Source organism: Nycticebus coucang, chromosome 17 (genome assembly GCF_027406575.1).
Source record: "Nycticebus coucang isolate mNycCou1 chromosome 17, mNycCou1.pri, whole genome shotgun sequence".
Taxonomy (NCBI): domain Eukaryota; kingdom Metazoa; phylum Chordata; class Mammalia; order Primates; family Lorisidae; genus Nycticebus; species Nycticebus coucang.
The window spans coordinates 84,758,019-84,780,573 of record NC_069796.1 but is presented as its reverse complement, the minus strand read 5'-3'; the positions used below and the strand labels follow the sequence as shown (position 1 = coordinate 84,780,573).

The 22,555-nt window shown below is 53.9% G+C and overlaps 1 protein-coding gene across 3 annotated transcripts in view; it reads right to left on the bottom strand.

The window, feature by feature from the left end:
- ADAMTS2 (ADAM metallopeptidase with thrombospondin type 1 motif 2) overlaps nucleotides 1-22,555 on the bottom strand; it is a 230,376-nt gene that overhangs the window by 4,802 nt on the left and 203,019 nt on the right. For all 3 annotated transcript variants that reach the window (XR_008375251.1, XM_053566963.1, XM_053566965.1), the window contains 10 exons: nucleotides 21,932-22,107; nucleotides 20,719-20,852; nucleotides 15,835-15,958; nucleotides 14,659-14,739; nucleotides 12,798-12,964; nucleotides 11,248-11,407; nucleotides 9,259-9,391; nucleotides 8,226-8,433; nucleotides 6,673-6,802; nucleotides 6,140-6,229 (listed from right to left, as the gene is read on the bottom strand). Coding sequence is in view for 2 of the 3 variants with exons in the window: in XM_053566963.1 (XP_053422938.1) it covers nucleotides 6,140-6,229; nucleotides 6,673-6,802; nucleotides 8,226-8,433; nucleotides 9,259-9,391; nucleotides 11,248-11,407; nucleotides 12,798-12,964; nucleotides 14,659-14,739; nucleotides 15,835-15,958; nucleotides 20,719-20,852; nucleotides 21,932-22,107 (1,403 nt within the window). In the remaining variant the exon portion in view is untranslated. The remainder of the gene's footprint in view (nucleotides 1-6,139; nucleotides 6,230-6,672; nucleotides 6,803-8,225; nucleotides 8,434-9,258; nucleotides 9,392-11,247; nucleotides 11,408-12,797; nucleotides 12,965-14,658; nucleotides 14,740-15,834; nucleotides 15,959-20,718; nucleotides 20,853-21,931; nucleotides 22,108-22,555) is intronic.

Sequence of the window (22,555 nt, the reverse complement as noted above, 5' to 3'; positions counted from 1 at the left end):
GCAATTTTCCATGAGAGGCTGGTAACTCAGACCACTAGCCCCAAACTCCTGAAGCTTCAGACTTTTGCTACGTACTATTTGCTGAGACACACACCCTTATGCCCCCAGGGGCCCCAAAGGTCCCTGAGACCCAACATATCCAGCCCAAGCTCAGGGCCTCTGCCAACATCACCTGCTTCAAGGCATGACCTTTCAGGCACACAAGCCAGAGACCTGGGGATCCCTCATATGTCCTGCTTCCTCACTCCCAGCTGATCATCTCCAAGTCTCTCTGAGTTTCTTCTTAGCTAGGTCCACATTCCTCTCTCTCCCTCTACCTCCCTGGACAACCTGCCTATTGGCTGTAACCTGCTACGAGCCTGCTTTCAGCCCTGGGTTCATACCTTCCCTGTCTCACCTAGCCATCCTGCTCCAGTCAGAATGCTGTTCTCTAACTGAAAACACAACCATGTCACACACATACCCCCATTTGAAGGCCTTGACCTGGCCCCTCGTCTCTCAGAACTCTGCTATGCACTGACCATGTGCTGGCATCTCCCTTCTGCATCTGGCTGCCACCACACATCCTTTAGGGACAGCTGGAACACATCTCCCCAGGCAGACATCACCCAACCTGAGGAGGGAAGATCCCGCAGCCCAGGGACTCGTGGTGTTACGTCTTCTCAGCTGGCAAGCTCACATATGAGCTGACCAGTTCCAGACGGTTTCATCAGCCTGAAAGCTCCAAAGGGCAGAGCCCCAGGCTGCATTTGGATGGTCCACTGGAGCCTAGCACAGTGAAGCGAAGGATGTGTAAAAGTATAAATACAAAACATAACTAGGAATGGCTGAGGAAGTCCAAAGCAGGGAGATTTGGGTCTTAAATAGCAAAGTACAGGGAAGAGGAACAGAGCAGCAGGTGCCTGGGGGGGACTCAGGTTTGGTTCTCAGCTTCTAAGTGGCCAAAATAAGGAAGAAAGGTGGCTGGCCACAGGGCCACAATGCAAAGAAGATGAAAATGCAGCAGCCACTCAGGAAAAGCCCAGGTCTCCCTAACACTGGGACTGAGAAACATGCTCCCAATGTAGAGTGGGGAGGGTGGAGGGCCTCGTGCCAAGAGGTGGTTCCAGAAATCAAATCAGAAGACCCCGAGATGTGGCTTACAGGGTTTTAAACTGGCAAAATACTTTCCTCAGATAAAACTCTTTGTTTTCTCTAGAAATAGTCTTACTTTGTCACCCTTGGTAGAGTGCTGTGGCATCACAGCTCACAGCAACCTCCAGCTCTTGGGCTTAGGCAATTCTCTTGCCTCAGCCTCCCGAGTAGCTGGGACTATAGGTGCTTGCTACAACACCTGGCTATTTTTTTGTTGCAGTTTGGCCAGGGCCGGCACCCTACTCACTGAGCCACAGGCGCTGCCCATCAGATAAAACTCTTATACAGATGCCCAGTATACATGTAAAATCAGAATGTCCTGGGCAGTGCCTATGGCTCAAAGGGGTAGGTAGGGCACTGGCCCCATATGCCGGAGGTGGCGGGTTCAAACCCAGCCCCGGCCAAAAACTGCAAAAAAAATCAGAATGTCCTATTTATAGTTAGGATGAGGGGGGGACACAGGGCTCCCATCCCAGCCCCTGCTCCTCACCCCTATCTCTGGAGCTACTAAGTCTGAACATGTGAAACCACCGATCACAGCCCATAGGGAGACACGAAGGGCTCTTGGTAAGATGTGGGGGCAGCCTCCTCCCTGTAGGTTTTGACAAAGGAGCTGGGCCTGATGGTGCTGAGAGAGGCCACCTCGCCACACTGTGACATTTCCTTCACATAATAACAAGATTGGTATTAAACAGTTACTTGTGTCTCCGCCTCCCTCATCTGTCTCCCCTACTAGGTTGGGATCCATGAAAATCAGGTATCACATCAATCTAGCGCAGGGATTCGCCAACTACAGCCTGTGGGCCAAGTCCATCCCTCCACCTGCTTTTGTAAGTAAAGCTTTATTAGAACCCAGCCAGGCCCATGCATTGCTTATCTATGGCTGCTCTCCCACTACACTGGCAAAGCTGAGCAGTGGGCCGCAATGCCCAAAATATTTTTTTACCATTTGACCCTTTAAAGAAAATGTTGGCTTACCCCTGGTTAAGAGTCTGGATCAGAGCTTGACACAAAGGAAATGCTCAGTGAATGTCTGCAGAATAAACGGCAGTGGTACAGGTGCTGGGCTCCCCTTCTACCTGGTCTACAGGTTGGATTTCCAAGCCTCATTGCCTCTGAGCAGTGGGCTGTATTGCTCTCAGTTTTTAAAAAATAAAAACGAGTCAATGAATGAATAAACTATTAAAAAATGCACTGGCCAAGAGCTTGGCAGCCTAGAAAATTTTCAAAATAATCACTATGAACCACTCTTAATAGTATTCTAATGGACAAGGCAAGGCGTATCGCACCTGTAATCCCAGCATTTTGGGATGGAGGGCAGGAGGATCACTTGAGACCAGGAGTTTGAGACCAGTCTGGGAAAAATAGTGAGATTCTGTCTCTATAAAAACTACAAATATTAGCCGGATGTGGTCCCAGCTACTTGGAAGCCTTAGGCAAGAGGGTTGCTTGAGCCCAGGAGTTTGAGGTTACAGTGAGCTATGATCATACACTGAACCCTAGCCTGGGCAATAGAGTGAGATCATGCCCCCCCCCCAAAAAAAAAAGTATACCAGTGGTTGTATAGTTTAAGTGTTGTCACTGACTAGAGAAATAAATGCTGTGTCCTGAGGCATTGTCTGGTGACAATGCTCTACCAAGATAATAATTCTGGTTTTATAATACTTGATCTTCAGCCATTTCCAGCAACAGCTAACTAGCAAGACTTAGTCTTCCTGTGAATGACAATCAACTGTTGAGAGCAAAGACACTTTTTGAAGACTGAGGTCATTGTGTGCCATTCCCAAAATCTCAACTATATTTGAATACCTACTGTACTATCACTTGCTTCGTAATTCCCTTTAAATTCACTCCTTTTTTCACTTAAAATTTATTTTAGAAGAAAAACGTTATAGCACTATCATTCATGGAAAACTACTGGGGTAAAGAAAGGTAACTGTCAACATGAATATAAATAAAAGTTTTAAAAGGAGTCTTTTAAGACAGTTTTTAAAACTTGAATGCAAAGCTCTAAGTTGGAGGAACATGAGCAGATGTGAGAGATGCCGAAGCTGGTGCCAAGTGAGACTTTCCCCTGGGGTGGCCCTGGAGGGTGAAGAGAGCCAGGAAGGGAGCACCCAGTGAAACAAAGGCCACGTTTATGCACCGCTAATCCTCTACCACCTCCTAAGCTTTGCTGGGATGGAGACTGCTCCATTCTCCTTCCTTAGTAAAATGGGCCCAGTCACCCATTTCAACATTCCAGTTCCTGCAGCTGGTTAAACAAGTGATTGACACCCTTCTACCCACATCCTCCATGGCACCTCGAGTGTCCCTTGAGCACACAGAAACTGGGCTGTGGGTAGTCGGTCTGCTGCTCTTGCTTGGGCCCCTTTAGAGGGAAATTGCTACCTACCCATCTCTGGGAAGGCAACTGAATAGAATGAAGGGCTGGCAGACACAATTTTCTTAGAAGTGCCTGTCTCTCTTAAGCTGTGATTTCTTTTAATGACTGGAGCTCTGGGGCACCTGAGTTCAGCCGTAATTACTAGGACCCTTCTGGAGGTTGGCACCTGGGGCCTGGCCCTGTGCCCCAGGCTATCTCCACAATGCTGGGCTCTCTTTTATGGTTTCCCACACTTTCTTACTCCCCCCTGGCAGATGAGTCCTTCGTAGTGGTTCAAAAAAGACAGTAGAGAGATTTCTACTGGCAGGTCCCAGGTCAGGAGCTCCCTGCTGAACCTTGACCCTCTGTCTAGTCACTGTCAGCAAGGTGAGTTAGCACAGACCCTGCTGCTCCCCAGGGCAGACCTGGGGAGACATGGCAGGCACTGCTGAGCACGTACACCCTCAGTGCCTGCAGGCCACTGCCCAGGAGACTAGGCTGCCTCACCCCTACCCCATCAGGGCTCTCCTGGTGCGGGCCCCACCTCTTCCTCTCCAAACAGGAAGCCCAGGTTCTTAGGCCCAGAGCTAAGCCTGGAGCCAGGGGGCTGGTGACTGCTGCCTCCCACTCCAACTCCACTGGCTCTGACCTCAGACTTAAGTAGAAACTCCTCTTGGGCCCTTTTCCTGACAACCTTGAGGATAGAACCTAAATATTGTTGCCGGGTGCTCATTTAGCACTCACGTTCAAAAGTCAAAGTCACCTGGCGTGTCTTCTCAATTTGTTTTCATATTCAGAAAAGAGCCCTGGAGTGGGGGGGGGTGGGGGCGCGCTCCGGCCTTTTGCCGGGAGAAGGAAGCTAAATATCTACATAGCATAGCGCAGTAAAGTCATTTGGATAGGAAATTGGGGTAACCGGTGCTACAGAGTGAGCCCCACAGCTCTCCAGCCTTGTCAGCCGGGAAGATGAGAGAAAGGAGCCACCAGCTTGCTGAACTCAAGCAAAGCGCCCAGTTTCACGGAACTTTTATTGAGTTTATTTGTGGGATGCATGACAGGAGGTCTTTCCACCATGAGTAGGAATAAAAGGTCATTTTCACAGTCACTTTGGCACACGCTAACGTCTCATAAAAAAATCGGAAAAGCAACGACAATGGAACCTATATAATACGTCATTAAATACATACAAAACACTAATAAAATATCCCTGATAAACCAAAGTGCATATAGACAGAGAGCACGATGCCCAGGGCCGCATTGCACCTTCCCCAGTCGCGCACGTCGCTCGCACAGCCTTGTCAAAGTTGGAAGTTAACAGTCGTAGGATTAGTAAGCGTTACACACCGGTTATTTACATAACAGTGATCAGAGCCGCGGAGGGGGGGTGCTATTAACAGAGGGGCTGATGGAGGGGCGGTGTGCTACATTGGTCTCGGCAGGGCCCGGGGGTCTCCCGGTGTAAGGCCGCGCTGTCGGAGCCCCACCGCCCCCCTGCGGGGCCCCACGCAACAGTCAGCGCCGCGGGCGGGGCGGGGCGGGGCGGAGCCGGCTCCTTCCGCGGAGACCTCGCGCCCAAGTGCGCAGGCGCTCAGCGGAGGGAGCGGGGCCCTGCGGCTCCGGAACCTTAAATTTGGCAAAAGGTGGATGGATTGGACGGCTCCCTGACACCTTCCCTGCCTCCTACCTGGACCGCGTCCCCCCCCTCAGAAGCTGGCAATTGCAGCTGATTCTGTTACCTTTCAACTTTAAGGCATTTTCTACATAGTTTTTCTAAGCAAAAAAGCAATAAAAATTGAGGTAATTCTGTAGTTGTTCACACTGGTAGGTGAGGCACATCCTTGTCTCTCTCTCTCTCAACCCTATGGACGGAGTGTTGTGCGCATGATGAGAAAAGGCCATTGGGGCTAATGGACAGAGAGTGTAAGTGCGGGGACTCCCGAGGTCCCACCACAGGGTCACGCCTCCTGCCGATCTCGTTTGATCCGGACCCCTGAGAGGACAGGGCACAGGCGGAGGGCTGTGGAGCTGGACGCAAAGGCCGAGTGGAAGCAGGCCACGGTTCCACGAGTCAGGACACTCAGCAAAAGGTAGCAGCAGCAGCAGTGGTGGCAGCCGGAAGCCCCTGGCATGGCGGGAAACCCAGCTGGGTCCCCCCCACGGCGCGGCGACGCGAAACCGCACGCCCCAGAGACCCCCTCCAGCTACACCCCACGGTGGGCAGTGTGAAGGAGCGGCCGGTTCCCCCCGACTTCCGACCTGCAGCTCAGCCAGGAGGGAGGCGGCCCAACGGGGTGATCCCCACGACGAAGTGGTCACATTCACACTGTGGCCTCTGGCCCCTCCAGCACCACGACAGATCTTTGCCCCTTTACAAGCCATCGCCAACCAGGTCCTGGCCCCCACACAATAGGCCAGAGCCCCAAGGCCATGCCTCTGCGAGGCCAGCCGGGCCTGCGGGCAGCAAAGGCTCCCAAGGACACACCGAGCACAGAGGCCCGGGAGAAAACTGATCAACCTGGAGAGCGTTCAGGAGTCAGGGCAGCTTCCCATAGAAAGAGAGGAGGGGGGCCCACGGCAAGCTCCACAAGGCGCAGGGCATGCACTGGAGGGCAGAGGCAGAGTTATAAACTGGGCGGTTACTTGACGAGATCTTCTGGATGGGTGAGTCCGGGTCTGGGCGGGACAGCCACTGTACCACGTAGCTCTTCTTGGAAGGGTCAGAGATGTTTCCTAGAGGGAGTAGAGAGGGGGCTGCAGCTGTCTGGACACTAAGCTGGGCCCATCTATGCTGGTCAGACCATGTTCTGGTTGTTCTCCTTTAAGAGCACAGGGCACCCCCTACTCACATGAGGACCTGACACCCCCTAGCTGGCTGAGTCCTGTTGTGCCTGTAACTGTGGGGCTGGAGTCCACCCACCCAACATAGTGCCATGGGGGCAGAGAGAAGGGAGTCAGCTCCACACCCACCTCTCCGTGGCCTGGCCTGGAGAGGTGGTGGTGCCAACTCCCTTCACTGCCCACCTGCAGAGGCCCAGCCCTAGCCCAGAATGCTCTGCTCCTCCAAGTTCATTGTGTCCTGACACTTTGGGGGAAGAGTCAAATCTGCCTGAACGTAGCCCCCAGCCTCCTCGCCCTGGGCTGCTGCATGCTGGGGCAGGGAGCAGAGGGCTTACGGGGACAGGGGCCAAGCCTGCAGATCCTCGTTGTCTCAGGCCGCTCCTCCTGGCAGACACCAAAGCTGTCGTCCACAGTGCGGCAGAGCACTGGCCTCTCCTGGGTGCCATTGCCACAGGTTGCCGAACACTGTAGGGAGGAGAGTCAGCAGGGGGCACAGTTCACCTCCCATGCCAGCCCCATGCCATCAAGCAGAGCTGGAAAAGACACACTTCCCATACATGTGACATGGTAGGGGGTAGGGCAGAGGTCGAGGGTGTCTTGCCGCTCCCTCAGAGGATGCCCAATCTCCTGGGGCTCTAAGGAGACTCACACACGCCCATTTCTCTGAACTGTTGTGAGTTAGTACGGACAGGCAGAGACTAGATGGGTAGCACTCCCATGTTCTCAATGAGCCAGAACCTTCTCTGGCTGCGGTGGCCTGGGGACCACTGGGAAAGCTCTGACCAAGCCCAGGAGGCTCTGACAGGCACCCCCGAACTCATGACTCTACCACCAATGCCCTCCTTGACCCCTCCAGCCACCCTGACAGGGATGGGCCAGTAGGAGCATTCGTCCCAGCCCTTGCCATGTGTTCAAGAAAGGACTGATTCAGCAGACAGGGGCTGTTCAAACCCTGCACTTTCCAGCAAAGGCCTGTTTTCAGGACTGCCTCTTATAAGGCTCCTGGAAAACAAGCTCATGGAAGGTTCTTTATGTTAAGAGGGTTTTTGTGCACTTGAGGCTTTGAGTCACACCACAGCAGTTTGGTTCAAGTAGTTCATACCAACAATGTGATTTATGGGCAATACTTGCTTTCCCTTTGGGGTTTGAGGTCAGTCACATGGGCTCTAAATACCTATGTGGCCCCCAGTGAAAACCTTGGATGCCCAGGTTCTGGTGGGCTTCCCTGGTTGGCACCCCTTCACATGTCCTGCCACACATAGGTGCTTGGGGATTGTGTCCCCTGTGACTCCACTGATAGGGGAGCATGTGCCTGATTTCCTCCTGACTGCCCCATGTGCTTCTTCCCATTGCTGATTCCACTGTATCCCTTTGCTGTGTGAAACTACAGCTGTGAGTACAACTTCTGTGCCCTGTGAATTCTTGTGAATTCTTGAGCCTGAGGGTAATCTCAGGGACCCCCTTGACACACCAGGCCTGTTGGTTGCCCTCGGCTGAGGCTCAGCTCCTGCCCCGAGAGCTGTCCCTCTCGCCCTTCAGTCCACTCATATTATTCTTTCAAGCACAAGCCTAAGCCTCTCTCCCAGCTTGCCTCCCCTCCTGTGAGCTTGGCTGGCCTTCTAGGTGGCCCCTCAAGCCTGTGAGATGAGACCCCAGACCTCCTATTGTATCCAGCAGCCCTGAGTACCCATTATGCCTGTGCACTAAGGACACACATTCCAGTGGTCTCCTCCCAGAGCACTGACCACATGGCACCCACTCATGCCCTAAAACCCATGGGACCTGGCCCATGACAGGAGCTGTGTCCAGAACCAAAGTGGAATGCTCTGGCCACCTCAGTTCTACCCAAACTCAGTGTGAAGGCCAAGGGGTCAGGGGGACTGCTTACCTGAGACCAGGGCCCAGCCCTCCACCGACCAGGACAGAGCTCACGGTTGCAGGCCCGGCGGCTCTCAGGCCGGGCGTCATTGCAGTGCTTGGTGTGCACAGAGCGGGTGGTGTTGTTGTGCAGCGGCTGAATGCAGCGCACGGAGCGCACCTGCATGCCTGTCCGCCCGCAGCTCTGACTGCACGGCTCCCATTCGCCTGCGACCCACCTGCCAGGGCAGAGCGGCACACAGTCAGGCCTCCTGTCATCCCCAAGGAGCCAGCCCAGCTGAACTCCAGCATCACTCCCTGCAGCCCAGGTGCGCAGCAAGAACAGAAAGAAGGCAGCCTCTCCCCTCCTTGGTGCATATTTTCTGTTTTTACAAAGGCACCAGCTGTGCAGACTTGCACAGAGGGGAAACTAGGCTCAGCTGCCCCAGGTCCTACTGATGATGAATCACTCACATGGCCACTGCTGGAGACAGTGGCAGGGCGGAGTCCCGGCCTGAGGAGCTTTGCCTGCCTCCTGTCCCTTCTCAGGCCCCTGGCCCTGCCACCTGCTGACATCTTGAGTCCTTCAGGGCAGAACTCAAGAGCTGTGTGGCCTCTCTCAGCACCCTGCCCACCACCTGCCTAATTACCAACCACCTTCTCCTCTCAGGACTCTGCAAAAGGAACGTCGGCCCCAAAATGCAGCAGGACCAAACCCCAGGTCCTGAGCATCAAAGCCCTGCTTAGGAAGCATCTAAGGACCAGAAGCCAGCCCTGGACCTGGAGCCTCAGTCTCCCCATCTGGACATCACCACTTGTTGTCATTTCTAAGACACATATTACTGTTTCGATTTAGTAGGTCTGAAGCTGGGGTACACCTTCTGACCTGACTTGCAGCATCTTGGGCTCCATGAAACATGGTGAGAAAAACCCCATTCCATGCACCAGGCCATGCAAAGCCCAGAGTCACTCAGAGATTCAGATCCCACACCTCCCTTCGTGGGAGCCCTGGTGGCCTCTGGCCTCTCCCCAAATAGTGGGACCCTGAGCCTGGAGGCACTTACACAGGCTGGGAGCACTCCTGTGGGTTGCATGCCCGGCGGATGGCTTTGGGCTTTGAGAGGGCAGCACAGAAGCCACGGTGCACCATCTTGTGGTCCAGCCTCCGGCGGCAGCCATACTTGGTAAACTGGGACCCTGCAGAAGAGAGCTCAAGGGGTCTCTATGGGGTAGCATGTCCCCCAAGGAGGCACGAGGGGTAGGTTCCGGTCCCTGTCCTGCAGTCCCCACCCTGTTCTCCTCTCCACCCTTGAGATGATGTAGAAAGTGGGGCTGGGCCCAGAACCTGGTGGGGAGCTGAGAGGAACCCAGGGAGGGGGCCAGATAGCACAGAGAGCGGACACCTTCCCCCTGTGGGGTAGGTCTTCTCCCTGGACATCACTGCGTTCTGGCTGGTGTGGAGCCCTGTCTCCTCCCTGTCTCTTGGGCACCTGCTCCATTGTGACTCAGCGTGCACAGGGGGCCGGCAGGAGCCAAGACCTGGACACACGCTGGGTGCATGGCCTACGGGCTTCCTCCCACTGCGCTGTGGGTGCAGCAGTTCTCAGCTGGGGCAGTTCTCTCTAGCAGGGTGGTGTCTGGTTGTCATAACTGGGGGGGGGTGCTCCTAGAACCCAGCGAGCAGGGGCGGCGTGCTGCTCCACACCCTACAGTGCTAGCACACAGGGCAGCCCCCACAGCAGAATGACAGAGCCGGGAGGCGAATGGTGCAGCGGCTATGAAGCCCCAGCCTGGTGGGGAAGACAGAAAGAAGGAGACAAGTCTAAGCCAAACTGGGTTCCGGGGCATCCCAGGGGCAGGGGAAGGGGGGCGCTGATTAGTGGGGAGTCCCGCACAGAGGCGGGCAGTACCCAAGGCCAGCGGGCCAGGGCCTGGGGAACAAGAGACAGGAGTGCCAACACGCCAGGAGACATCAGCAAATTCTCCATGAGGGGAAATTGGTTTTTTAAGAGCAGAGGGAGCAGCTGAAGACTATGGCACCGGGAAGAGAAACAGTCTGATGTGCCCACTCTGGGGGCCGGACTGGACACGCTAGTTGGAAGGAAGGTGCCAGGACCAGGGGGTGGCTGGGAAGATGGGAACAGCAGATGGGTCCGGGAGACACGCAGAGGGGAGAATCAGCAGGACATGCTGATGACATCGGGACAGGACTTGGAGGCACAGCAAAAGGTCGGGGCACCATCCGCCTGGGTGGGGCCCTGAAGAGGACCCTTCCCGGTGGCTGTGCCCATCTGTGTGCCCCTCCCTTGGTGAGCTCCTCCTGGTCCTGTAGGTGTGGGGTCTAGCCCAGCACCCCAAGGAGGTCTGTTTTGGCCACCTGTGTCCTATCTCCCCTGACCCCTGGGAGCACTGAGCACACTGGACAGACCACAGCATCCGGTGCCTCTGTATGTCCCATGTCCCACCCAACTGTGGGCTGTCTGAGGTCCAGGGAAGATGGGACCCCTCTGCACCCAGCCCTGCCCCAGGGAGATCTGTGGGGCTGTTCTGGATGAAAAGAGGGAGGGAGAGGCCTCCCGGGGTGTCTCCAGCACTCCCAAATCTTGCTCTGTCCCTTGTGATTCACCCGCACGCCAACCTCCTGCACGCTGGCCTAGCCCTCCCACACTGAGACAGGCAGAGCCAGCATGGTCTTCGGCTGCCTTTGGCCTGATGCCCCAGCACCCATCCTTCTTGCCCACCCACTGGGCCTGGCTAGGCCCTTGTCCACCCAGGTAAAAGTCCCTGACAATATTCCCCGGCCCCATGTGGCCAATTTTCTCATTCCTGGTCCATGCCCAGGCTTGCTGACCTCAGGCCCGGAGGTTAGCAGGGTACCATCTGCTCAGAAAGCCCTACCCCTGAAGACCTCTCCTTCTCTGCCAGGCCTCCTCAAGGGCTGCAGTGCCAGCTCCACACTCTGCTCAGATGGGGCCCCACCCCAGGGATGCTCCCCACCTCCTCATGATCCCCCTGGTGTCACACAGGGCCCCAACTCTGAGAAAACCCCTCACCTCCACCACAGGGCTTGGAGCAGGGAGACCACTTCTTCAGGGCCCACTCATAGACCACAGAGTCATCTTCAAGGACGTTGTTGTCATCGACATTGAGCGAGTCCTCGTGGATCATGTATTTGTACATCAGTGAGATCCGGGCGTCTCCTTTGGGGATGACCTGTGCCCACCCCAAGATGGCCGTGAGTGTGTCTGTCCTGCTCTCCTCCCTTCCTCTGCAGCCGGTTTAGGCACATTCGCCCAAGGAAGACATATAATTATTCATGTTATTCATGGCGGGTATGTCCTAGAAAGTCTCCCCGAGCCCTGAGTTCAGGAGCACTGAACTGTTACTCCAGGAAAATACTGGGCTGGTTCCTGGGAGCCTCTGGTCATGATGCCTTTGTCAAACCAATCCATGTATAACCTGGTTTTATGTGTGTTCTGTTTAAAGACACTTTATTTAATATATATTTTTAATTCATTAACATCAAACTCACTGCTGACAGTGCTATAACGCAGGCCTGAATGCAGCCTACACCACACGCACATGTTCTCCCTGAGACTCACCACAGCCTCTGGGCTCGGGGCACTATCTGGCACATTAGCAGTAGGCTCATATAAAAATACGGGACACTAAATCAAGCTAGAAAGGACAGTTGTTTATGGTCGGAGAGCTGAATGGAGGGAGCAGCACACTGCGTTGTTCCACCTCAGCTGGGGACATGCACATGAGGAGACTCAAATTTTTCACGGCTCTGTGAGTGTCTATTTGGGAGTGAGGGGCGAATGTTAGCAAACAGGCACATTGGCAGATACAGAACCCACAGGCACTAAGGGCCCACTGTACATGCACTGAGGCTGTGCTGGGGGTGAGGGTTGCTGCAGGTGGGAAAGCAGGGTGGACACAGAGCACACAAGGTCCTTGCCACACCTGCATAGGTGCGCCCTCGTAAGGGGCAGGCTAGTTGAACACTCCCCCAGCGTGCTCACCTTAGGGGAGGGGTCCAGGACGCTGGAGCCTTTGCTGTGTGTTTAAATTTTTCAACAAATATATCACTTATCCAATTAAAATTAAATTTTAAAAAGTGATTTGAAAATCCAGCCCCCTTAGTAGCCAGGAGCAGTCTGTGGTCCTGGACCCAGGAGATGTAAGGTCCAGTTCTGCTTAGAGCCATGTCCAGTGTGACCTGGGGCTTGTCATCTATCTAACTTCCTGGGTCCTGAATGCTCCTTCCCAGGGTGTCAAAGGGTTTCAGTGTGACCTCATGGGTGAACGAACATGAATGATATTCAGAAAGGGACACAAGCCTTATCAGAGAGAGTATGACCAAGGTCACCCGGGGGGTCACGCAGGGCCCAGACCCCTAACTGTGGGCCCATGTCCCTTTCTGGCTATGACACAGCACTGGAGACCTTGAGTGCAAAGGGCAGGCCAAAGGGACCGTGGAAACCACAGCCTGGAGAGTGTGGGAGGTACAGGGCTCCAGACATCCAGCCCTTCCCCAGGGGTGCCTATACCCCTGCCTAGGCAGCAAGGAGGTAGTGGGCCCCACCTGGTCTCGACTCACCAGGACAGTGATGGTGCCATGGAGGGGGCCCATGGTCTGCAGTGTCTCCCGGCCATCCTCATCCCTGTACTCCCACTCCACACCCATGGCGATGAAGGATTTAGAGCTGGCATCCACATCGTTCTCTTCATTTAAGATGAACTTGCCTGTTTCCAGGTTCTTGACGGCTGGGCATGGCAAGAGGAAGTCCCCTACTACAGTCACCCCAGCGCTGGGGGAAGGTTGCAGAGTGTGCTGGACTTCAGGGGAGTTATGGGAAGCACAGCCCTTATCTCCCCAGCTGCCTCTCCCAGCATCCACCCATGCCACTGACACCCAGCTCGTTCTGGGAGCCACCCTGCCTTTTGATGCCCTGTCGAAACCAGATCACCCCCCTACCCTAGTGCCCTTTCCTGGATCTACCCCCACCAGGCTGCTATCAAGGCCCTTTCCGCTGTCTGTTCAGAGCACTTGGTGGGTGCTGGATGGTGGCCACCAGGCAGGATGCAGGGAGGGGTCTCCACCCAGAGCAGGGCATCTGTTGGACATAAGGGCATAGGGCCTACTGGGGTAGGGGCCACAAGGGTGAGCCCGTGTCCCCTGAATAGCCAGGTCTCCCCATCCTTTCAGTAACCATGGCCAGGCTGAGGCTCCAATAGCTCCATACCCCCACTATGACCGCAAAAGAGGTTTGGCCTGCTGGGGGCTCCTGGGCCTCTGCAGACCATCTAAGAGCTGAGAACCTGGCTGATCAGGGGACCACACATCCCACAGTGAGGAAGGTGGCTACTGGGGGCTTCCGGGTGACTTCACGGAGGCCATAGGCATGGCATGAGTGAGAAAATCACCTCCCTGTACAAGCCCCCTGCAGCTATGCCCACAGCAGGCAGAAAGCCTCTGACTCCTGCCCAGCACTCACCTGCTTCCTGCAAAGTGGCCTGCATTCTAGGGACTTCAGGCAGGAAATAGCTTTGGGACAGAAGCGTCTTTTTTTTTTTTTTTTTTGCAGTTTTTGGCCGGGGCTGGGTTTGAACCCACCACCTCTGGGGCTGGTGCCCTACTCCTTTGAGCCACAGGTGGACAGAGGCGTCTTTTTGTTTGGAAATTGACTTTTATGTTAAGGTAAGTAGTACTGGGTTTGTACTTAAGGTAGTAACACAAAGATAACTCTTAAAATAAAAGAGAAAACGAGTACTAAAGAGTGGTATGTTTCCAAATGCTGCCACAGGCCTGGACTGCAGCAGCTTATGATCCTCTGACCCAGTCCAGCCTCCAGAGGACAGGGACAAGGGCGGAGCTCAGGGTGGGCAAAGGACTTGTCCAGGAAGCCCAGTGGTCCCCAGCACCTTTGGAGAGGGGGTGAGGATGGGTGGAGCACCTGAGAAGCGTCCCAGGCAGCTGCGAGGTGTCAGACTACCCATACTTTCAAGAGGCACTAGAGGTAGAATCTCTTGAATTTAAAATTAAATGAATTAAAAATATGTCACTACGTTGTGTGACCCCATTCTCTGGTCTTAGTATGGGCACGGAGGGTGCACAGGACCCTAACTGCCTCCCAGAAAGCAGGAGCCTACATACCTTGACCTGGAGACCAGGGGACAGGGAGTTACCATTCTGCTGGCTTCAGGGCATGGCCTGTCTTAGACACAGGTTCCTTCATAGCCACTGCCAGGTGCAGCCCTCTGATCTCAAACCCTGGACTCTCTACAGGGAGAAGACCCCAGAAAAGGCCCCAGATGGGCTGGCCCAAAGGACAGGTGGCAGCGGAGATTCCCCAGCTTAGGTTCCAGCTGCACAATCCAGGCCTCTGACCCCTGGCACTCTGCCCACCTCAGAAGAGCCACGTCTTGAGGACATCAGCTTGTCCGGCTCTGAGACTCACCCAGATGGTGGCTGGTGGTATCCACCTCCTGGATGAGCAGGTGTCTGGCTCCTGCAGGGATCTCAAACATCTTGATGTGACCTTTGTTTGGATGTGGGAAGACAAAGCCAAATGAGAAGAGAAGAGGCCTCTCGAATTCAGACAGTGCAAAGCAGCCTCCCCAGGGAAGGCAGTTCCACTGCGGGGCTGCAAGGCCCAGTGTTTCTCAGGCTCTGACCATTGCCCTGGGGAGGGGCCGCCAGGAGAGCAGCTGCATCTGGCCTGGGCTGCAGCCCAGTGCTGGTGGCACTTCCCGTCATGGCCCCTCTGTCCATCATCAAATCCCAGCCTTTTCCACTGAGAACTCAGGCAGGAACCCCAGTCTCTGAGTCAACCGAGGGCATAAACCTAAAATGCCACCCCTGGGAGGAGGCCCTCAGCAAGCTGCTTGGCCTCTCTGGGCATCAGTGTTTGTCTGCAAACTGAAGACACCACATTCCTGGGGGCTGTGGTGAGTCCCCTCTGAGCACCTGACTTAAAGGCCTTCCTTAAAACGAGCTCTGAGTCTGGCCCCATGTATTTGCTCTGTGGCCCTCTTCTAAAAGAGGCAAACTAAAGCGGCTTTTCCTCAGTTCACAGGCAGGCTGGCCAAGGCCCAGAGAGGAGCAGCCAGCTTCTGAGGGCCTTCCCAGAGGGCTGAAGGCCCGGAGGGGCATTGCTCTAGAAAGAGGTTCACCTAGACGGCCATTTTCTCAGAGCCCATCTTGGCTGGGGATCCCAAGTCCCCCAGCCCCATCCTGTGTCCCTGTAGGTACAGACCTACTGTACCCCAGGACACAGGCTACACTGACCAGTCCAGGAAAGCTCTACTAATAGCCAGCTGGGGGCAGGAGGGGAGAGGGAGAGAGCTAGGGATAGTCAGGCCAGCTGAGTGTCCCTGGAGGACTGGGAGGCCCCTGACATCCAATAAAGACTTTCAAGGCCCAACCCGGGCACCCTTACATCCCAGCATTCTCTGCTCTGTCCCCTGTGACCTGGGCCCCTATTTTCCCCTGCCCTGACTTAGAGTTCTCCCTCTACCTCACCCTCCCAGGACAATACCCCAAGAATAAGTCATGACCCCACACAGAGCCCCAAAGACGAGCCAGGCATGAGGTGCTGCAGATACTCAGGTCCCAGGCAAATGGGCTCACTCACCATGCTTCTTGGGCGAGCGTGTGAACGTGCCCTTGATCACTTTGCAGTGACTGTTGTCCCCTCCGCACACGCCACACTTGTCCTCCTGCTTGCTGGAGCCGATCACCCCATCACAGCCCACCTTCTGCAGAGGGAGGGGGCCGTAAGCACTGGAGACACCCTGGCCTCACTGAGGCCCTGCTCTGACCCCAACGTGTGTCCCCAGGGCTCCTGGAAGCTGTCCCCTCCTGCAGCAATCAGTCCCTGACACAGAGGAAGAAGATTAGGCTATGGAGCAAGACAGACCCTGTGTGCCATGGGTGAGCCACCTGGCCTCACTGTGCCTCAGTTTCCACATCTGGGAAGTGTAACCTGCAGAGCACAGATAGGGTCACATTCCCAAGACTGCTCTGGCACAGCTCAGCCGGCCTCTGGGCATGTGTCACACGCTGGACCTTGGCCCCTCCATGTTGCTCTCTCTCTTGGGTCATCCACACAGCACAACCCCAGAAGTGGCCCCTCCAGGACTCCCACCCAAAGGTAGGCCTGGATGTCCCCAGGCTTTGTGGATACAATATCCTCTTTAGTCTGTCTGTTTTTTTTTAGAGACAGAGTCTCACTTTATCACTCTCGGTAGAGTGCCATGGCATCACAGCTCATAGCAACCTCAAACTCCTGGGCTCAAATGATTCTCCTGCCTCAGCCAAGTAGCTGGGACTACAGGTGTGCACCACCACATCTGGCTAATTTTTCTACTTCTTGTAGAGATAGGGTCTTACTCTTGCTCAAGCTGGATCATAAGCTTTTGGGCTCATTTTTGAAGGTGAGTAGGGTTCAAAACAATCAATTAGACAAACATTCTCATATTTGTTTTAGTGATGCCTGAGGAAAAAAATTACCAAAGAGAGGAAACATGATATACTGGGACCAGCAAAGCACTGGCTGCCACTAGAAAGCACGGAACTGCCACCTCCTGGTTGCATAATCTTTGAGGGTGAGTCACTCAGAGAAGGAGGAAAGGGAGGAAGGGGAGAAGGCCCTTTTCAGGCAAGGACGGCACACTCCCCTTGGAGAGGGTTTGCCTCTAATGGGAGAGGAATTAGTTTCCAGGTTCTCAGTAGTTTCTCTGCCTGAAGAGTAGCCACAAGGCAAGTGGATCAGAGTATGTGCACAGGTGTCAGCGAGTCCAGCAACACCAGCGAAGTCCCCACGATGGCAGGTGCTATGTGAGACACTGCCTTAGTGAGCGTCAACCATGACTTAGGAGTTCTGCCCTGATCCACGTGCTCATTCTCGAAAGCGTGGAGCCAGTTTACAACTGGAGACACGAACTGAAAATTCAACTGCTGGCAGAGGAGGAGGATATCGGGACAAAACAAGAAAATAAAGCCACATGCTATGTTTCCAAACAGTAGCCCTGATTTTGTCCTAAGAGCGAAAGAAGAGGAGCAAAAAGAAAGCAGAGTAAATAAACCACTTGATCCTGGAAGACCCTGAGACAGAGAGATAGCAAAGTGGCCTGTGACCATCTTCCCTCACTTCTCAGACACATTTGTTTTTATCTTTTGTTATTTCTGAGATCAGCCAGGGGTGTCCAATCTGTTTTCTTTTCTGCTGCATATTGGAAAAAGAATTGTCTTGGGCCACACATTAAGTATACAAACAATGGACCAAAGCTGATGAGCAAAAGAAAGGTCCAAGCGTACTTTTTGTGATATCTGACCCCACAGACAAGTGGGAAAAGAAATCCTCACAAAATCAGCCTTCAGCCTCCAGACCACAGATTGGACACCCCTGGGTCAAGAGGACTATTCCTGCCTCCTACGGAGTGTTTTTGTCTGGACACCTGCTGGCTCATCTCTGGTGGTGTGGCCCAAAGGCCCAGGCAAGCATTATCCTGGCTTGGAACATTCTAGACCTGAACTAAGGTGGTGCTGATGCCAACACTTTAACCAAGTAGAAAAGGCCAATGAGGGCTGGGTCCTTCCCCTGATCTGGCCTGTGATCTCGCCTTGCACCTAATGGGGCTAACCAGGCCAGTGTGAGCTCAGGCCAGGGAAAGCCATGTGTCCCACATGGCTCTGCATAACCATGACCACTGCTGGCCACCGCTCGAGCCCAGAGGAGGCTGAAGGCTTGGATTGGACATCAGTGCAAGTCGACGTGAAAGAAGTTGGTCCTGAGGGGTAGCCGTGGTCAGGGTTGGGGGGTGGGAGTACATAGCTAATGAGGTGCTAATGAGGGCTGCCGTGCTGCCTGCCTTCCAGCCTGTCGCACAGTCCCATGGGTGACTTATCAGAATCAGGGAATATGTCATTTTATTTCTATCTCCCCCTTTTTACCGCAGTTTTTACATAACATCTGATGCATGTTATTGCCTTGTCAAGGTAGTATATTGTGCCCTTTATTAAATCAGAATGACCTCACCGGCCTCATTAGCACTTCAATTCTCTCGATTCCCTGCTCTGTGCGTGTGTGAGGGTGTGTGTGCGTGTGCACAAAGGAACATTGCTCTGATCTCTTGACACATCTTTGCCGTCATCTTACTTGTAACGTACCTGAATTATTGTGTTTTGTTATCCTCTAATTGACAGCATGAACTTGGATGTTATTTTTTAACCCAATAATAGATTATTTTAAAAGAAGAGTTCCACAATCACGTGTATCATTCAGACGGATGTTTAATCTCATTACTGCCCATTTCCTTTGTGTGTTTTCAATCTTTCCTCTTTGTCTCCAGTGTCGTCCATCTTTTGCAATATGACAACAGTCATTTGCTGGATAACTGCATTTCCGTCAACAATGGACCAAATAGACAGCAGTTGTCCCATATGATCATAATACCATTTTTTTACTGCTTCTTTTCCATGCTTAGATCTGTTCAGATATACAGATACTTATTGTGTTACACCTGCCTGCTGCATTGAGACAGTCACGGGCTGTACAGGTTTGCAGCTGGGCAGGAGGCTGTTCCATCTGGGTTTGTGCAAGAGCCTCTGTGATGTCTGCGCAATGATGAAATTGTCTAAGGATGCATTTCTGAGAAGCTATACCTGTCGTGGAGTGACAAATGACTGTATGTAAATACATGTTTTCTAATTATGCAAAATCTAGCCACCTGCTTTTATCCATCAAAATCACCACTAACAAAATATTTAACCTACTCTTTTTTTTTTTTTTCTTTTTGAGACAGAGTCTCACTCTGTGACCCTGAGTAGAGTGCCGTGGTGTCATCATAGCTCACAGCAACCCCAAACTCATGCGTTCAAGAGATCCTTTTGTCCCACCTCCTGAATAGCTCGGACTATAGGCACCTGCCACAACACACCTCTAGTTTTTCTATTTGTAATAGATATGAGGTCTTGCTCTTGCTCAGGCTGGCCTCGAACTCCTGAGCTCAGGCAATTCACCCACCTTAGCCTCCCCTAGTGCTAGGATGACAGGCATGAGCCACCACACCTGGCTTAACCTGCTCTTCTTTATGTGTCATTGTCAGGAGTGAAGTGACAGACATGCCCATCGACATAGTGACTTACTGCTCTTAACTATTAGATTTGCAACCATGGTCACAGCTGCAGTTAGAGTTACTGCAACTAATAAATGTTTCCCACATTTACTACCTGTGTTAATTATGTTTTTGTTTTTTAAAATTGCCCGTATGTTATGATATTTTGACATCTTAAAAATCTCTCTGGCCAGGGAGAGACTACTCCTCCCAGGGCTAGCCAATTCTGAGAGATGGTACCAGGCCAGCTGGGGACACACCCTGCTTATGCCAATCCCCAGGCAGACCTCAACACACCAACCCAGTACTTTCATCCCAGGGTCACATCCCACAACTTAAGACCAACACTAAAGCCCAGAGCCCACTGGCCTGTCCTGAGCTCTTCATCCTGCCTGCCTGGCCCTCCCCAGGGGGCACCAGTGCAGGCCCTAGCCAGGCTCTCCCCTTCTCTTGCTTCCTGACCCACCCTGACGCTTCCCCATGTGGTCCTGCTTGTCGTGCTGGGCCTTCTCTCAGGAAAAGCAAGTAATAAATTCTGCTTCCAATGGTATTAGCCTCACTCAGTCACCTCTATAAGCTCAATCCCATGGGGCTGAAGCAGACATTGCTTGTGATCATTTTTGAGTATTTGGTTTCACTGTCTCTGAGCCACCTCTGTGACCTGGCCTCCCCAAGGATCAAGCTGACAGCCTCCCCCAGCCCTGCCACCTCCAGCCACCTGTGGCCAACTGAAGTCTGAAGCCCTCTGGTACAGAGTGGCCCGTGTCCCTCCCCTGGGGTGCCTGCAGCATTCCACCAGCCTCTGTGACTCCTACAATTAGTCCCATCTGTACAAACCCTAGCAGGGGCTTTCAGTTGTTTTCCGGGGCATCTAGCTCATGTTACTACAGCACACACCAGTGGCCCACAGAGGTTTCTTGTGATGGCCTAAGACAGAAGCCAAGGACATGGTAACAAAGGAAAATAGACAGAGCATTTTTACAAAGTGACAAACCAATGAGACCCACCATCTGCCACCCGATCCCAGAGTAAGCTGCCCACAGTCTGGAGAGTGCAAATATGGGGCTGCTTCACAAGGGTCCGTATGGATCCTGTGCAGCAGAATCACCTGTGGACCTTGTAAAAAGTCATGTTCCCAGGCACAGCCTTGACCTGTGGAATCCAGGTATCTGCCTGGCTCCCTGGTGGAACCTAGGCACACTGGAGTCTCAGGTCTTCCAGCCTGGGGAAGGGACAACGGATACGTGCTAAGAGCCTGTGCTCCCTGGTCCTGGCACTATTTCTGCCACTTTGCATGATGAACCGCACCTCTCTTCCCAGTGACCCCAGGAAGTGGAAGCTGGCGCCCCAGACGCTGAGACTCGGAGGTGTGGCCCCAGCACTGGCCTCACAGCACTCACCCTGCATTCCCCGCGCACACAGAGGCTGAAGGCGTCCTTGTAGGAGCAGCGTGTCCCGTCATGCACCATGCGCTTCATGGACACCACCTCCCCGGTCTCCTTGGACTTGCAGTACAGGTGGCATCTCTCCTTGGCTGGAAGGGAAGCAGCAGAGTGTCTGGGAGGACGCAGAGTGTCCAGAGGCACAGAGCAGGTGCTTTGCTAGCACAACAAACAGGGAGCAATGACTGACACCCTGGCCTCCCTCCCCTGCCGGTGTTCCAGAGGAACAGAAACTATACGTTTAAAAGCCCATGACAGGGCCTGGCAAGGTGGCTCCCACCTGTAATCCTAGCCCTCTGGGAGGCCGAGGCAAGTGGATTCCTTGAGCTCAGGAGTTTGAGACCAGCCTGAGCAAGAGTGAGACCCCATCTCTACTACAAATAGAAAATTTAGCTGGGCATTGTGGCAGGTGCCTATAGTCCTAGCTATTTGGGGGCTAACACAAGAGGATCTCTCGAGCATAAGAGTTGGAGGTTGCTGTGACCTATGATGATGTTACGGCACTCTACCCAGAGTGACAGAGTAAAACTCTGTCTCAAATCAATCAATACAATCCCATGACGTGGGGGGGACCTAAATGGAACACGAGCACCCCATGCCTGAGGCTACCAGACTTTCCAGTTCCATGAACCAACAGAGCCTTTTAATGCTGAAACTAGTTGGAGTCACACGTTCTGATACTTTCAGCTGAGAGTCCTGACTAATAAAGAAAATCATGGGTTGGGCAGTGCCTGTGGCTCAAAGGAGTAGGGCGCTGGCCCCATATGCCAGAGGTGGTGGGTTCAAACCCAGCTCTGGCCAAAAACTGCAAAAAAAAAAAAAAAAAAAAAATCACGGGTCACCAGATTCTTTGGCAGGGTCAGCCCAGCTCCTCCACCAGCTGACCTCTCCACATAGCAGCTCCAGCCTCATCCTCCAGACGACGACTGTAGGAGCCTAACCCCAACAAGCCTGCAGCCCAGCCCAGTGTTCTGGCTGCTCTGAGACTACAGCCCTGCCCTGATCCCCCCAGCCCAAGAGAGGTCCCCAGCAGCCAGACCAGCCAGGGTGGGCTCTGGGGTCAGCCCAGTGTTGCCATGTGAGATCGAAGGCATAGACCAATGCAAGTTCCTGTCCCCCACCCCAGGCCCACCTGCTGAACCCCCACCATCACCTTCCCTGCCCTGCTCACCATCCCGGTGCTCGTGGGGCACCCAGTGGTGCTGGGTGTCGCCGTGATCAAAGTACAGGTCCCACTGGCGGCACTGCTCCTCGCGGAAATCGGCCAGGGAGTCAGGGCAGTCCTGCAGGTTGCAGAGCTGGAAGTCGTAGGCAAGGCCTGAGCAGGTGCGGCCCCCATTGGCCGGGCTGGAGAAGAAAGCAAAAGGCTGGATGCTTGGGGCCACAAGCCAGACGCCAGCATTTGGAGTGCCACTTGTGGGGTTGGGGGGATCCCTGAGTCTCAGGCATCTGTAGAGTGCAGCCCTGCTGAGCAAAGGGACCCTGCCCTGCTGCATACCAGCAGTAGGACCCAGCCACTTCCCCAGCCTGTCAGACCTCAGAGCATCAAGAGCAGAATGTGCTAGTAACGCCTCTCCCTCCTGAGATCCCTGTGTGCCCCTGCTCACCAGCAGCACCGATGCCTTGACGGGGCATTCAGATTTTGCCTACCCCACCGGGCCTAAGCCTCCAGGATGGGAAGAGCGAGGGAGTCTCCTCCACATCCAGGCTTTGGCACTGTGCCTGGCACAGCAGGAAGTGGGGGCCCCCAGTGCTCAACCTCTCAATGAGTACCTGGCACAGGCGGACATACCGT